The 17,668-nt window shown below is 36.0% G+C and overlaps 1 protein-coding gene across 1 annotated transcript in view; it reads left to right on the top strand.

Moving 5' to 3' along the window:
- The window catches only part of LOC122801342 (fibrillin-2-like), a 662,974-nt gene that overhangs the window by 273,256 nt on the left and 372,050 nt on the right, over positions 1-17,668 (top strand). The window contains exons 31-33 of the mRNA XM_044070882.1: positions 7,433-7,537; positions 12,962-13,075; positions 13,951-14,052. Coding sequence (XP_043926817.1) covers positions 7,433-7,537; positions 12,962-13,075; positions 13,951-14,052 — 321 coding nt within the window. The remainder of the gene's footprint in view (positions 1-7,432; positions 7,538-12,961; positions 13,076-13,950; positions 14,053-17,668) is intronic.

The following is a 17,668-nucleotide window of genomic DNA, read 5'->3' on the forward strand; positions in this document are numbered from 1 at the left end:
GCATTAGACAAAGTCATCTTTGTTTGATCTAAGGCTGCACTCAGTGGGACACCCGTGGCATGCAGAAATGAAGCAGCAGCATGTATCACGTTGGTGAAATCAGTACCCTATTTACTCCTATTGATGTATGTGATAAATGCAGTTCAGAGCATTTTGTGCCATCGACATCCACAGAACTGCAATTCTGAGAATAATTCCTTATTTTTGTTATACGACTGTAAGAAGCTTTATGATTATGTCTTAAATTTTGTACTGAGTTGGAGTTTAGTGCAGAAAGTAATATTATTATTATTATTATTATTATTATTATTATTATTATTATTATTATTATTATTATTATTATTATTATAATAATAATAATAATTATTATTATTACTATTATTATTATTATTATTATTATTGTTATTATTACTATTATTATTATTATTACTAGTAGTAGTAGTACTATTTGGATTGAACGAGCCAGATTTGGAATGATATTGCAGTTAAATATCCATATTTTGAGAACAACTTTTTATTTAAATAGTATAGGGTGCTATCACTGAGATTTGTTTTTGACTCTCATTTCCAACTATATTTAAACACTCATGGGAGAAGATTGGATATACATTCATTTACGATCCTACATTAGTCTTTCAGAAAGTCTCCTGTTGTACTGTCAGAACTATCTAGGGCACAATCAAAGTTTATTCCAACAAGGTCCTCACTAATTGTGATTTGCCGTTACAGTAATTTTGGGCAGTAACCTAAGATGAAGTCCCTAAGAATGGCAGCACTGTGTAAAACGTTGCCTTCACTTTTGATGGATAATATTACTGCACCCTGGGAAGAAAATACAGATGGAGCATTTTCAAATCAGATAAAGATATTTCTGTCTCTGTTCTTGCCTGGGGCACTGTATGTATGGAGTTCGCATGTCTTGTCTGTGTTTTTATGGTTTTCTCTGGGTACTTGGGTTTCCAGCTGCCTCCCAAAACTATTCCAAAATCTATAGGTGTGCTGCATCTGCAATGTGGAAGAAAGCCTTTCCAATCTACTTCTGTTCACAATGTGGGCAAGGAACTCTGGATATTGGAAGATGTTCACAGGGTCATTATAGTAGCCAGTTGTGATTCACCAGCACTGGATGGATGGATTCCTGTGCCCTGATAACATTTAATGAGAAAGAGTATGACAATCAGAACAGCAAATGGAAGGTTTGGTAGGGTGACATCTGATGCATTATTTAATGTGACAGGATTCTACAAAAGGTGCTCAAAGCATTTTGAGTTTATATGCATAAGCTAGCATTGTGAATAGTGACTATGCAATACTCAGGAGTTTAAGGTCATCTGTAGATGTCTTCAAAATTTGTTTCCATGTTGGTAAAAATCTACAACTCTTTCAGATCAGGAAAACCACAAGAAGGTTTCTTTCACCAAAGAGAGCCATCTACACATTATAGATTTTTGGACATTAGTTTGCTTTCCTTAGCAATAGTACAGAAAACATACTGTATATTGCCAGGCAGTGGTGAGGACAACATCACCTGTATTACTGGATGGAGCAGTAACGCTTTAACCTGTCTGTATACAGACACAGTCTGAATCCCTTATAATAGTACCATGTCTGAATCAAGTTATTTTTATCCATTTATTTGATCCACATATTTTGTTTGGTTCATAGGTGAAGGAAGGTTCCTTATTTAGTACAGGAGACATTTACATTTTGTAAATGGAGGTGGTTGGAGGGACAATGCCTTACTGCCTCTTCTGCAATGTGGAATGTTATGTTTCACTCAAACACACATACACTATTGTAATGTCACTATATTCCTTGTATCCTGGAATCTTATTTTCAGCCCTGACTGAGCCCTTAGTCTGTCATCTGGAAAGAATAGTTACAGTTACTTATCCTGCCCAGATTTGCTGGGAGCCACATCTGTCCATTTAATTATTCATTCTATGATGATTGAATAATGTTTTAGGATAGAATGTATTCTTAATTGTAATTTTTTGCAGACTGTGTTGGGTTTTATTATATGGCATTGCTATGTATCGTTCCTGATCATTTTGCATGCATCTTATCAATACATTACTCCCTAATTTACCAGCCAGAACAGACTCTGTTGCAAACCTTAGGTTTTCACAGTTTTGAGGGTTTATTAGTGGGCATCACTTCACATGCTGACTTAAGGAGTTTATGTGTCAAAGAATCACGCAGTCACCCAACCAAAAATATTTTTTTCAATATCATCATCTGACCACACACAAATTGGAATGGTTTCAAAAACTAATCTATTAGGTGTTACCATAGATGATCAGATGAAATGTTACTGCCATTTTCAATAGTAATTAAAAATAAAAATAAAAAATAGGATATCTGTGTAATGCAAACTCTTCCAGACAGCTAAGGCCAGAATTAATATAGCAAAGCTTGCTTTCTATCATCACTTCTATATGCCACACTTTAAGCCTTGTGTACCAAATAAACGTGAGCATTGAAGTGGCAAAGTTCACGGGCTGCCATTATTACAGAACCCACTACAGCTTCCCATTAAAGGCATGTACATTGGTTAGAACTGCAACAAAGTAGCCACAATTACTTATAACAAGCCAACTCTTCTGTAACCCCCAAAAAAATCTGCAAATACCATCATGCATCCCTATTCAGCAAACAGAACCTTGTATGCCATTGACAAACCCTTAATCGTGTCAAATACATCTAAAACCACTGAAGGTGATGCACTGTACTCTAATTATGTATCAAAAAATAGAAATCTATTCTAAGTCCCCAGAGTCTACCCCACTCCTTAAAAAAGTTTTAATTCCAGCTGAAACAGCACCTCATGGTCTATTTTCTTTCTATCTGTGTGGAGTATCTTCAGTGCCATTTCAAGAGTTCAGCCAGAGAGTGAACATGTATTTGAGAAATGCTCAGTCTGTTTATAAGTTTATCTAAATTCAAGTTTTTTGCCTCAATCCTGATGTGTTTGTACATAATAAAGCTGCTTGAAAAGAATGCACATATGTTCATCTGTTTCATCCTGACTGGATGTATGACGTGGTATCAGAAGTTCAATTCCAAAGGCTGCTTTCCAGAGATATGGGGTGCAGAATTGGCAGTGAAGGCAGAATAAGAGAAATGAGAGCAAAAAAGAGCCAGAAACAAACTAGAGGTAATGCAAAGTAGCATGAATGATTATTTTATTAAAAAGGATAAAACGGAGCATTACAAGGGCACAAAATGTGATACTACGCAAATGGATAGCACAGAAATGTTTATTAAGCAAATGAAAAGTATAAAAAGTTTATTAATTAAACACAATGTTTGAAATTAAGATAGTTGATATAACAGTTATCGAAAAATTACATAGAGGGTTCAGAGTAATATCTGAATTGCAAAATGAGCACAAGGAAAGCAATTAAATGGACAAAACGAATACAATAAGGGCAAGAAAAGGCATAAACAGTTATTTCAACTTGATTGAAGCTATTTACAGCTAAACTAGAGCTATATGAATCATCACAAAGTGAGTAAATGTGCTTACAGTATGTGTTTATTACTGTGCATTTATTCCTAAGAGTTTATTGTGTGCAAAATGCAACTATTTCATGAAGTGGTATGTCTACTCATGAATGGCCGGCATTACAGATTGTATCTTGCACTGTAAAGAGTTCTTTAGCAAAGTACAGCCATTTTGGAAGTGTTTCAGTGCAGTTACTTTAAAATGTTTCTTACTCTGAGCTTATTCTATCACTCAAGCTATTCACATAGTGCAGTTATTTGAAATGTTTCTTGCAATGATGACAGATGACTTTGCTACTGAGCATAATTACAAGCACTGACATAAATTTCTGGTACATATATATATAGATATATATATATATATATATATATATATATAGATAGATAGATAGATATAGAGCTGCATTAGTGATTTTCTTTCCTCCTCAGTTATGGAATCATTCAAGCATGAATTAATCCTCACACACTAGTGTTGCAATAAAAAAGCTTTAAAATCAAATGCAAAGATGGCATTGCTTTTTCAATTTTGTAAACTACTGTCTTCTACAATGTAAAGTATAACCAGTGCCTATCTGTAAACCATCATGGCAATTAGAGATCTTGCAGTCTTGGTAATAAACTCAATATTAACAGTGATAGTTTTGCCACAGTAGTAAGGAAGTCATTCTAACTAGCTCAGCTGACATCCAAAGCCATCTAATTTGAAAAAAAAAATAAATCATCATCTCTCTGTCCTCTGCCCTAATCAGACCAATTATTGAGTACAATTACACTCTTGGCATGTATCTTTCAAATGATATCACACCGAGGGAAAGGTTCTAGAAGTGCACAACTAAAAGGATTACTGATACCAAAACAGACTATTGAAAAAAGCATACAACCCTCACAGACCTTTTGGTTTTCCTCAAGATGTGCAACTCCACAAGCAATCATACCAAGGAAATAAGTCTCTACTAAAACATAAAAAGAGTACCCTAGAGAGACAGATTTATCACCCAACATCTGTTTCATCTCTGGTGCAAAGTGACATTGCAAACCTTTACAAAGGGATGAGCCTCCATAAATTCCTGCCTTGCCTAACTGATCTAGCACTTCTGGAGTAAGGAGTTCGATAATGTTGTCAAGAGTTACTTGACTTAACATTTCTATGATTCTATTATCATATATGACAGCTGTGCCCGTGCCTCAGGCAGACATCTTTATTCAGGTCGGAGAAGGCTAAATGCTTCAGTGTGTGCATCACCTTAACCAGGTTATTGGTGCTACACTTAATCAGTTTGTTATGCATTTATTTTTCATAATCATCTGTAAGAAACTGACAAAATATTTTGTGTAGTTTGCAGATGCCTGGTAAAAATAATTTTACATTTTATGTTGAATGACACTCTAATGGTTTTTCATGTTAAATAAATTTATCCCATATTTTACTTTTTATCTTTAGGACCAAGTCTAGGATGTTCAGAGGGAAATAAACCTTTTTGCTATAATGTGAGGTCAGATTCATCATGTTTGGTGTTTTCTGACTGCTGCAGTGATTATTAAAACAACTGCTTAAATGATAATGTACATAATTTAAGTATACTATAGCATATTTCATCTCATACAACAAATGTATGCCTGCATTTACCAACTCCTCAAAAAGATATCATTCACAGTATTAAGAAATGACTTGTGAAGAAGTAAAACATGTTTTTTGATAAGGGCAAGGAATAATGCTATGAATATTTTATATGTGTGTTTGTGATGCCTGTTTCAACATAAATTAACATTAAAACTACATTGTTCTTATATTTCCATACTGTAGGTTCAATGTTAGATGTGTGAAATACAGGAGAACAACTTTGACATGCATTTGAAAACCAATGGTTTCTAGTGGAATTTCAACCTTGTTATTTCTGGTGACAAAGTTCCCTTGCCCCCATAAATGGGGCTTTGTTCCATGTCACACAACATCACTTCATGTATTGATATTGATATTTTTACATCTCAGACAAAGGATACATTACAACACTAAATTCTTTCAAAAAGTATGTTTACAAACTTGTCAACAATCATAAAATCATACCATCTGGTGTATACTTGTCTTCATTATATAAACAGCTGGCTATAAGTAAATAAGTAATACTTCACTGTGTATGTATTAGGTAATAGGCTTCTTTTACATTTTTAAAACTTTCTGCAGATTTACATACACATTTCTTCACTGAGGAAGAAGTGGCCAAGATAACCTGTTTGTATTATTTTAAGAAGTGACACCAACTACACTATTCAGTGCAGTTAACCTCCAAAAAAGGAAACAACACGTGCCTAAAGAAATAACATTTTTAACAACTGAGAGGTTCACTGAAGTGGTCTAAAGGCCTTTAAGACAATGAAATTCCCTCTCTTGACCATATATCACGTGTAAGAACTGCCATCACTCTGGAAGAAAGTACTCTTTCAGAATTGTTATTATTTGGGGGATTGTTATGTATTCTGTAACATATGTCCCTTCTTTTGAGTAGTTTTTTTATAAGTAGGAAAAGGACTGTTATGGAGGATTGTGTCTTTTACGAAATTATATTGTTGTACCATGTAAGATATGGCATTACCCTAAAACCTTTTCCCATATAGTCTGATCTCCACATCTCATGTAAGTGCTAACAGAAGAGAAGATGCTCCTGTCTGGATAGAACAGTTCCTACCCTCTTGGATATACTTTGGAGGATAATCATATCTGCGTTCATCTCAAAGCACTTTCCTCTACAGGTGGTAACATAACAAGATAATTATAGCTTTCACATACCTTGCCACCCAAAGATTCTTCTAACTCTAGGTAGTGAAAATGATATTACCACGTAAACCCTAATCAATGTTTCTGCTCATCTCAGATGAAAGTGTGTATGCCTTGAATTTCAGATCACCTAAAGTGCATGTAAGAATGTTACTTATAATACCACAATAGAAACTACACAGACAACTACCATTTCCATGAAATAGTTTCTCTCTAATTTTTGTTATATTGCTTTCACAATGAGTCCACTTGTGTTGCTATACATTTGCAAAATCAGCTAATTAAATTTGTCAGAGAAGAAAAAAAAGTGCCTTCTTTAAAGCAGGACCTAACTGCAGTGTAATAGGCATCCAAAGATACCTTTTTTGTTTACTGTTTTTTTCGTCCTGCAGTTCAATTCTTTTTAATTACTGCAGAGATTATTCTTCAGTGGGGATTGAGATCAGGCACTGTGAAATCACAATCACGTAACAGCTTACTACTAATAAAACTGTGACACTAAATCCCTTGAAAGAAAACAGTTATCCTTTGACCAGTGCAGAGTTGGTTAGTACCAGTCCTAATGGAGGATGTTACCTTTATGGTTTTCAATTTGCTGATTCTTGAAGGATTTGAAGGAAGTGACACATACATTTTTACATTTCTTTACACATTCTTTCTATTGATATAAATGTTAAGGTATCGGTTACTCACAAAGAAGCTCAAAATTACTCATTATAAATCTGTCTGCCACTAAACTGCACTTTTGTTGGTATCTTCACCCAGATGGATGTATCAAGTCGGCATAATAAACTTAATTACTAAACAAATAAATGGCATAAATATATTTTTGCTTGATGTTGGCTATAGCCAGTCATGAAAAAAAAAACACTAAAAATACTCACATTAAAGTTCTGTCTGAATGTAATTTGGGTTATGCTGATGGAATTTATTCACATATACAAATGAAATCTTATGTATAAACCATAGCATTGTCTGAGAAATACTGCAGTAGCTAGAGTACTGAGTAAGCATTTTTATTCATAAAAAATATGTTTTTTTCTAATGTCTCAAAGGAAAAAAACAGCTTTAAAATTTTTGAATTGCAGTTATTCTGTTTTTTTAGCTGCTATTGTATAAAGTTTTTTTTTTATTTATTTTTTTTATTTGCAGCCTCATACAATGGATGTTTGAATTTACCATGCTCTCCAAATGCAACTTGCACTGCAACAGATCTGCAAGGAGGTTATAACTGTTCCTGCAATTCAGGATTTACAGGTAATAGAAAAATAAGTCTGTACACTGAAAGATTTACCTACAAATGGTGTAGGTTGATCATGAGGGCAAAGCTTGAGTGATTAAACAAACCCAGGTGTGGCTAAATCCTGATATACCCACAAACAGGAGTGGGCTATTATTATTATACAATTGCATTATTTAAGAAAGAAATTGCTTACCTTACTTGAATAATGTATTTGGATAAGGGCACTTACGTCTTCTTCTGCATTGGCTTCCCTATACTGTTATAGTGGTGATGTTTTTTTCAGAAGTACACCCCCATACCTGTGCAGTATATGGGTTCATATTACATTGTTGAATTTTCAAAAGTCCGAATGCCATATAGCCAAACCCATACGTTCAAACTTTGAAAAGTTCAAAAACATCAAAAAAAAAAAAAAAAAAAAAAACAGAAAAAAACTACCTGATGGTTGTAATCAGGGGGGCAAGCCACCATGCACCCACAACTCCCTCGTTCTTTAAATATACCAACTCCAAGATCACACTACAGTGCAGTAAAGGGATATCTTCCCTTTCTGCACTGAATGGAAATCACCATTGACAATATGGTGTTTGATCTTGTCATGGTTCGACAATGTAATATGTATCCCAGTATATCAGTACAGGAGAAGGGATGAAGAAAACAGAATCTCCATTGCTGTTTTTTTTTTTTTTTTAAATAGAGATTTGTGAGGGCTGTATAAGGAAAATCAGGTAGGCTTCCGTTTGTTTTGCGGAACCTACCTGATTTTTTTTATATTTTGTTCTGCCCATCAGCCCAATAGAAAGTCTGGCTGCTCAATAGTACTTCAACAGCCGGACTTTTTTCTATTGGTATATGATCAATTTGCAACAGGCTGCCTGGTTGGGCTATCTAATCAGTATGCTCATTTTTGAATATAAATGAGTATTTATATTATAATAAATAAAAAATAATTGTTAAAGGAAATATGTTGCTAGGATAAATGTATGATTCTACATATAAAGAACAGAGTAAAGCAGGCTTTTAGTGCATTTTTTGTTTACATTACATATTATAACAATTGTATCACATATTTAAATTTCACCTGCTTTGATTTGGAACATCCTGTTTTCTCAGAGACAGAAAACATCTAAGGAAAATTAACTTGCACACATATGTGTATTTATTTTTTCTGTATGGTATTACAATAGTTGAATGGCAGTGGTGTGAGAAAGAATGGTTGCATCTGACTTAAAAAAAAATATTTTAGTTTGTTAAACATTTTTCATTTTATGTCACTTTACATGATGGCAAATAATTAAAAACTGAGGAGCTGGATGCCAAAAAGGCTGCTAATGTTTAACATTCTCCATGGGCATCTTTTTTTATTTTATATTTAATTTCTAAGACAGTGGAAATAGTGAATAAAACTGAATTATGCTGTAAGGTATTTGCCACTTTTGCCAAGACGTGACCATGAATTATCCACCAAAAATGGGGCACAGGTGAAGAAAATTTAAAAAAATTAACAACATTCCACAGAAAAATGAAAACATCAGGAAGGAAGATATTTTACATCATGCAATGGAGAAAAAAAACAGAATAGTCTGTGTGAAGCAGAACATAGGAGTCTGACATAAGTGCCAGTCTTTTTCTGTAGGAGAGGGAATGACTAAGAAACAAACTAACCCAAAACACGTTCATTAAATACAGCACTGCTCAACAATAAAATCCTCAAAACTATATGCTGGGACTGGTACTGGAATTCAGAAACATTGCTGTGAAGGATAAGCCCATTTTAAGCCTTGAGGAATCAATTTCCATTTCAGAGACAGTCCCACCACAGTGTGTCACATTATGTCAACACAGCCTAACAACATGCTAATGGGACATTCTGGGGGAATAGCTTGTGCTACCTAGCCATGTGCACTTCATCTGGCAATGTCTGTGTTTACATAGCCAACTGATTCAAAGCATTTTCTTTGATTATGTTTAAATGTTTTAATGTCTTTACTTTTCCTGCAGTCTGGTTTTTGGGCATGGTGGAAACAGTCCCTTTTGGCCAGAGCTCTTACTATTGGCAGTGGGGTTCTTTCTAAATCCCTGGCTATGCTTTTTTATTGCACGGCTCCTGCCCAAATAATCATGGAGGTGGTTATGCCATATATAAACGGAGTTGTTAGACTCTGAAAACATGCTATTTAGTTCACTACCATGGAAATAAGGCTGAATGAAATCGACAGATAAAATAAAAATAAGCTTTCATATATTATTTCAAGTCTGAACAGTGTAGCATATGAAAAGGGAAAGGTTGTTATTATTTTAGCTGTGTGTTTTAGAAAATTGCCTTATCATGGTTCTGCATGGTGTGGTGTGTATTCTGGATTGAATTGTGTAAAACATCCACATTTACTTAAAGCCCTGATGTTTTCTGTGTATGTGTGATTCTTGGCATCAAAAATATTAGCTCCGCATGAGTAAGAGGAAATCCCTATTATAACAACCCTTTGTGTCGCCTCAGCAGTTTTGCGAATTGGTAGAAATGTTAATTTTCAGACCTGACCTTCATAGAGATGAGGATCCCTTATGGATCCAGTCAATGATGAGAGCTCATTACAGTGAACTGCATTAAAGCTCCAATAATATAAATGATTTAGGTTTGCAGCATGCAAAGCTTGTCATTTATTTTGATGACAATGAAATTTGTACGGCCATGTTTTATTAATTCTGAAAGTAATACAAAGTCTTTGAGCAGCAGTAAAAGAGAAAAACAAATCTCATTCTGTGAATAAAGTAGTAGGACTATTAAACAAAGGTGCAGCTAGCTTTTCTAGCATTTGGTACTGTCTTTAATTTGGCAATCCCTCAACTTTATGTTAAAGATCAAAAAACAAGTCAGTTCCTGATCTGGCACACCTTATCTAAGGAGCAAGCCAGGATCATTCTTCCTCGGCTATGCTCCTCTGCAGACTTGAGGATGAAAGAAAAAAAATAGGAGAAGCACAAATGTCTCTTCTGCCCTTTTTAAACAGTATCAAGCTGCTTGTTACATTTGTAACAAGCAGCTGCTACAATGTAATCTATACCACACAAAGAAAGTGCTAACACTTCAAGTCTGACAGTAACTGCCACACTGGCTTTCATTTCTGAATGCTACTGTTGCAAGACTGATCATGATTTACCAATGGCACCCCTCCTAACACTTTGGGCCCAGGGCATTTGCCCCCTTTGTCCCACCGTATCTATGTTTCTGCTACTAACAGTCAACCTCAGCCAAACTTGCTGTACTTTCCAGTTACAATGACAAAATAAAACCGATAAATGCTATAGATTCCAAAATTATTAAAAATAACATATGTACATGACTGTATGCTAGGGATTCATGCTACTGAGTAACATAGACTATATTACACCAGTGCAAGAGAAGTAACTAATATGAACATCTGAAGTGTGTTATCTGAAGAGAACCTCATCACACAGACAACTGAAGGACAAATTATGGACTTTAGAACTGCTGTTTTCCTTCCGCTTGCCTATGCTGATGGCTCATTTTTAGTCTTGTGTCACTGGCAGTTCAAGACCTGTTACTGGTGTTTCACCAGACGCTTGTCAGAATAATAGTAATAAGGCATGTGCTTAAAATATGACATCATTAATGCTAGTATTCTGAGTTATGTGAGAGCAATGAAATTCCAACAGCAGCTCTCATCCGGATAATGCAATGATACCATGAAAAGAGGTAACATAGCAACTCATACATAAACACCGCATAGCAGAAAGATTAACTATGCTAATAAAGACATTTCTAAATTGGGACAGTTTTGATGGAGTAGAGTGATACAACACTGACTATGGCCCAGGGAATCCAAGTTCGATTAGAAACTTGGGCATCAGAAGAAACCAGTGGGGGAGAAAGGGACTGAGTTGCTACTGCATTCAAACCATTACTGGGGGGAGGGGAGTAGCTGTATCCCACCACTTGGGTGACAGTTACCAATGTGATCCAAATTTGTTTAGTGACTTAAACACCTGAAGAAGCTCAAAGGGAGGATGGCAACGAGTGGTTACTTCAAGCTCACCTGTCCTCCAGGAGGCTCGTGACTGTTACTCACCACTTGGGTGACACATACTAGTATCACTAAGTGTTTCTTGTGTGGAGCATGTGTCTTGGAATATGTGCCATGTTTTAGTATGTAGCAGGAATATCTACTATGATCATTAAGTGTTGTATGCGTGGAGCATTTACCTTTGAACATATGCTGTCCATGTGCGTTAGTATGTACCAGTGACACAAACTAGGATCACAAAGTGTTAAATGTGTGGAGCATGAGCTTGTGAACATGCGCTGACAATGTGTGTTAGTATGAAGTGGTGACACCTAGTAGGATCATTAAGTTTTGCATGTGTAGAGCATGTACCTGTAAACATGTGCTGGCCATGTGTGTTAGTATGTAGTGGTGATACTTAGTAGGGTCATTAAGTGTTGTATGTGTGGAGCATGTGCCTGTGAACATGTGCACATGTGCTGCCCATGTGTGTTAGTATGTAGCGGTGACACCTAGTAATATCATTAATTGTTTCACATGTGGAGCATGTATCTGTGAACATGTACTGGTCAGGGGTGTTAATAGGCAGTGGTGAAAGCATGCACAGGTATGCTTCCACCATTTGTGGAGCCCCTATAATTTCTGTATGGAAAGACATTGTTCCACTGGTGGAGGTGTACACCACCAATTGAACTTGAAAGCTGGCCTGTACCTCACCATCTGACAAATGGGATAATCAACACCCTTGGCTGCAAAAAAATGGATCATAAAAGTTTCACATAGCTTGGGGATGCCTGGAATTCACCCACCACAAAACAGATTGGTCAGTGAAAGCAACAGTAGTGAAGCCTTTAGACACGTCTAGAAGGAAATCAAATGCATCTTTCTAAATCACGCATGATCTAAACCACACATGATGCTAGATTTGTAATATCAGGAAACCAGAACCAAGGAAACCCATACGTGGCAATAACACTCGATTACTTCATAAATGCATCACGTGAAAAAGTACAGAAAATAGATACCAAAGGCTGAGAAGTAAAGGTATAAAAATACAGAACCAATAATGAAATGTGGTTCATCTCATCCAAAGTCATTTTTTTCCTATTTATATACTTTTGCATCTTAACTTGTTAAAGAGCAGATCATCAAGCAACATTCTTGGATATATACTCTATATCAAAATTATTCCTTTAATATTCTATTTTTTCTGAAGTATACCAATTGCATGTTTAACATATGTTCTCTTTACATACATACATGCAGACATACAGTACGTACGCACATACATGTATTTGGTCATGTATTGTCTTTGTGCATCTCTGTTTGTGTTTGTATCTAGTAATGGTTCTACTTATTTTAGTGGGATGTTTCATAGTGATCATATAAGTATGGTTTTTCCTTTGTTTTCTGCAGGAAATGGAACTGTCTGCACTGATGTAAATGAATGCTTAGCTTCCCCTTGTCCTACCGGTACAGTTTGTTTTAACACACAAGGAAGCTTTTACTGCTCATCACCTTCAGTTACAGGTAAATAATTAATATATGACTGCTCTTAACTCTTTTTTTTTTTTCTGTATTCAATTACACTTAATGTTTCATTCTAATTATTCTTCAAGAATTATAATATGCTTTTAAGTATAAAGAATAAAATAGTGCTTAGGCTGAAGTTTTCCTTAAGAAAGTAGAAGAATTCCTGAAGAAAACTGTATTCTCACTGAAGCAGAAAGTTTAAATGTTGGTACATCAACAGTATGTGTGAGTGTGTGCCTGTGTATATATGTGACCTGTGTTTATGGGTGCCTGTGCAACGGCATTGTGTGAGTTGGCAGGAGGAACACAAGTGCATTTAATTCTAGATACGATAATGAATTCAGAGGGTGGTAATAATAAGGCTGTAATGAAATGTTGCTCAATGTGACAACAGTGTGTCTCTGAGTCACAATTCAGTGCAGTCATACTACCAGACATGATGTTCCTCAAGTGAAGCTGGTGGTGGTATCTTTTAAAAAATCTCAGCCAATATGCAAAAACAAAAATTGTCTTCTTTCTTTATATAGTGCAAGGATTAACTGCATTTGTCATGTAATATAAAAATAACAAAGTCTACCAGGTAAACTCATTAGTTATACCCTTTCAGTTTACAAACTCATTATTTAAGCTCTCCAAGTTTAATCTCATATGAAAATGGCTTGCCATTTGCAGTAGTTGAAAGGTAGCGCACATTTCTGATGGACAGAACCTAAAGATGTCTCACAGTGGTGCAGGGCAACTGTCCAAAACACGTTTTGCTGATGCATTTCTTGTATACTGTTTTTCAAGATTCCCTTTCTGATTTTTTGAATATGATTTTTACATTTTTGTGAGACCATCTCTCTTAATTTATTGTTTTTTTTTCTTTGAAGCTCAAACTGATGGCTGTACAAATGCATGCTCAGCGAATGCAACTTGTACAAAAAATAACTCAACAGGAACTTCTAGCTGTGTGTGCAAGCAAGGTTTTACAGGTTAGTTAAATAGTATACAACACTATTTTTTAACTTCACAAAAGTATTGTTTCCCATTTTAATATAGAGGTTTACGTCTATGATTTTGCACAACAAACTTGTTTGCTGTTAGTGACAGCTCTTCACAGCTGATTTTGGTAATTGTTTAAAGTTATGTAAACCTTTAAGGATTGTATCACTTAACTATATTTATTTACTCCATACTTAAATCAGAAGGCAGGTGTCATGGTGTGCACCACCCCGTCATGCAAAAAGGCATTTTAAATAACACCGGGACACACTGACATTTCTATAAACAGGAAGCATTATTTTATTCACAATGGCAGTCCTCAAAGAAAGATGTTAACAGTTCACTCATCACATATAAACTGCCAACTGGCACTAGTCTTGATGCTTTATGGTGTGCAGTATTTCTTTAAAGCAATTTTACAAATTTATTTTAAAGCTGCAAGTCTATTAAACATACTTACAGTATATATATATATATATATATATATATATATATATATATATATATATATATAAATGTATATACTCACAGACGCTCTTCAACACTTATTATTACATCTATTCCAGCTAGGAAGAGAAAAAACACTCTTGGGAACTACCAGGTGCAGACATATGCAAAATTATTGCATCTCTTCACATACTGGAATAATCTTTTCAATGCACATATGCAACATTTTTGAAAGTGATTGCATGTTCAGTGCTTTAGGCATTAATACATCTGCTATAACAGAATTATTCTTGAACCAGCTGCACTTAAGATAGGCATTTTGTCATGAACCCTTCGTGAACACAGTAACCACACCAATAAGGGCAAAGTGACCAACTTTACTAATGGCCAGGCCAACAATAACGTACATATCTTAATAAACTTTTCTGAACATGAAATATAACAAACACAAGTATCAAAACATAAACTGATCATACAGTATTAAGTAAAGGGAAATGGCTATGCACCCATACCACTCAGCCCCCCAAGCAGCATCCTTATCTGCTCACTGAAATGCCACCCTTCATTCCACAGAGCAGCATAAACTCTGCTTGTTCACTTGACAAATAAAGGGGGAACCACCTGACCATAAGACCCAACCAGACTACCTCAAGCAGCCTGATGCCCCTTCCTGCCGATTCTAACTACCCTTTACCCCAGATTGCTTCAAATAATCATGTAAACATTATGATGCATTCACAATAAATAAAGTTAAACCTAAGTCAATTAATGTATGTCATCATCCCTGTACAACAGCTGATCCCCATCTGCCAAACCCCACCTCTCAGTCACTCGCAGACCCCGTAGATAAAGTGCTCTAGCGTCCCAATGATTCAAAAACTTCTTTGCCTCCAAATGTCATTGCTCCCTGCCAAACCAGTTTAGGAGTATTTACATACCACACATTAACAGACCAGGGAAACTGTTCTGCAAACAAAGTAAGTCTGTAACAATCTGAGAAAGAAGTTTATACTTACAAACCTTAACTGTCATTACCTCCAAGGTGAACAATTATATTCTTGACCACATCCACTAATATACATATCTCATGCACTGCAGATAAAAGTTGATGCCACCTCATGCCTTCCTTCCTTTACAAATTCCCAGCTACCCCCATGTAGTTCTAAATGCTTTAATCCTGGTCTAACAGATGATCGTTTTGCTTCCCAAAACACACAAGAACATCTACCAATCAATATCTGCCTACCCCCCCAAAGAAATGCCTAGTCAGCAGATAACATCTATTACTTCTGTATCTAAGTAAGCAGCATTACTTTACCTTAGCATGCATCATACATGACATGCAGTGCTGATACCAAATATCCATCCTGTATAGATCTACAACCTCAGTGATTCACAACCCCCCCCACATATTTGTTCATGTGTATATTTATTTTAGGGTACTGAATAATATAAGGCAAAACTGAATCGTAACAAAACTCTGCCAGCTGAGTTCATAGATAGTGGCAACTAGTTTGACAAAGTAGGATACAATTAAGGGTCCTTACCCCAAATCCCCCCATGGCCCGCAAACTGTCAGGGTAAGTGACTTGTTTAAGGTCACACAAAGCAAGTGAAGCTGCGGGATCATTCCCACACTGATAGACCTATATTGTACAGCTGTTCCTGGCTCAGATCATTCCCACACTGATAGACCTATATTGTACAGCTGTTCCTGGCTCAGATCATTCCCACACTGATAGACCTATATTGTACAGCTGTTCCTGGCTCAGGCACCCACTGAGGAATAAAGCTACAATTTATCATTTCCTCATTCTTAACCCATCAATCTGTTCTTTCACATTGCCTTAATGCTCATTTTGCCCTTGTACTATCTATTCCTTATTTGTTCTCCTGGTATAACTCAGTCAAGGAAAATCTAATGCTCTCCCTCCCATATTCTGTTAAAGAAATGCCCCTTTTGACATGCTGGTATCCCCTTGCCCCCATGAAAGGTGACCAAAAGGAGTCACCTTGCTGATATGCTCTATTACAAGGCAGTGCAAGAGATGTTGCCCTATGCAAGCTATATGGCTACAAGCCAAGCACTGGACAGATCCTTTGCCCTTTAGAGAACAGTTGCAGTATGTTTGATGGACCACAAAAAAAACTACTGCGACAAATAAATGTGTAGAAGCAACCCTTGTAGTGGCTATCAGAAGCAGCTCCATCATAGCCCTATCCTCTCTACACTATTAGTACATTTTTTTTACCTCCCTTATTTAAATATCCAATTCTTACTACCCACCAAGAAACCACAAACCCTGGACTATTTATTCTCCTACAGAGGACAGGAAAAATGTTGGATGGGTAAAAGATTTTCCAAAACACATTGTTCAGCTCCCTGTTCTACACCTACTAGTGATATTAGCACCCAGCCTGCCTAACCAGTAATGCCTTCCTATACCCCTGCAACTTCCTGCATGCACATCTCCAACAATCCACTTGCTAGTGCTATTTTTTATTATATATATTTTTATGTACATCCCTAGCCTACCTTGCAGACCCAACACTATCCTCAACATGACACAAAAAACACTTCCAAATCTTACCTCCACAACAACTCCACATTGTAATTTAACTTACCTTTTGTGCAAACCACCAGACATAAATCTATCCATAACTCCACTGCTGGCAAGTGTTGCTAACCTAACAAAAAGCCATGTCAAAGAGACTCAGCACTTTCCTGTTTTGTCCATACCTAACATTCTAACTGACCTCACATTCTCATAAGGCCTAGTTTCCGTCTTCTGTACAAGTAAACAATGTAGAAAGCATTCCTGGACAGCAAAATATGTACTTATAAAGGGCTTAACAGAATTTTTTCTGAAAATTCTGAAACAGTCACTTAGCTGACCATATAATTGAATTACAATCATTATAAAAACTATCACTTTATCTTATCTTTCCTTATGTGGCACACAAACAGTACTTAAACAAAAACGTGATGCTATGTATGGAAAATATTTAGACAAACTACTATAATGAGCAATATGATAGTCACTTAAAAACAGTCTCAACAGGATTAGTAGCAGTCATTCAATTGGGCAGCACACGTTCTCTCATCACATGTTGTGGAGTTTGGACTTCCACTTTCATCTTGGATACTAGTTTTATAAC

The sequence above is a fragment of the Protopterus annectens genome, chromosome 4.part1 (assembly GCF_019279795.1).
Source record: "Protopterus annectens isolate FY-2018-M chromosome 4.part1, PAN1.0, whole genome shotgun sequence".
Lineage (NCBI taxonomy): Eukaryota > Metazoa > Chordata > Ceratodontiformes > Protopteridae > Protopterus > Protopterus annectens.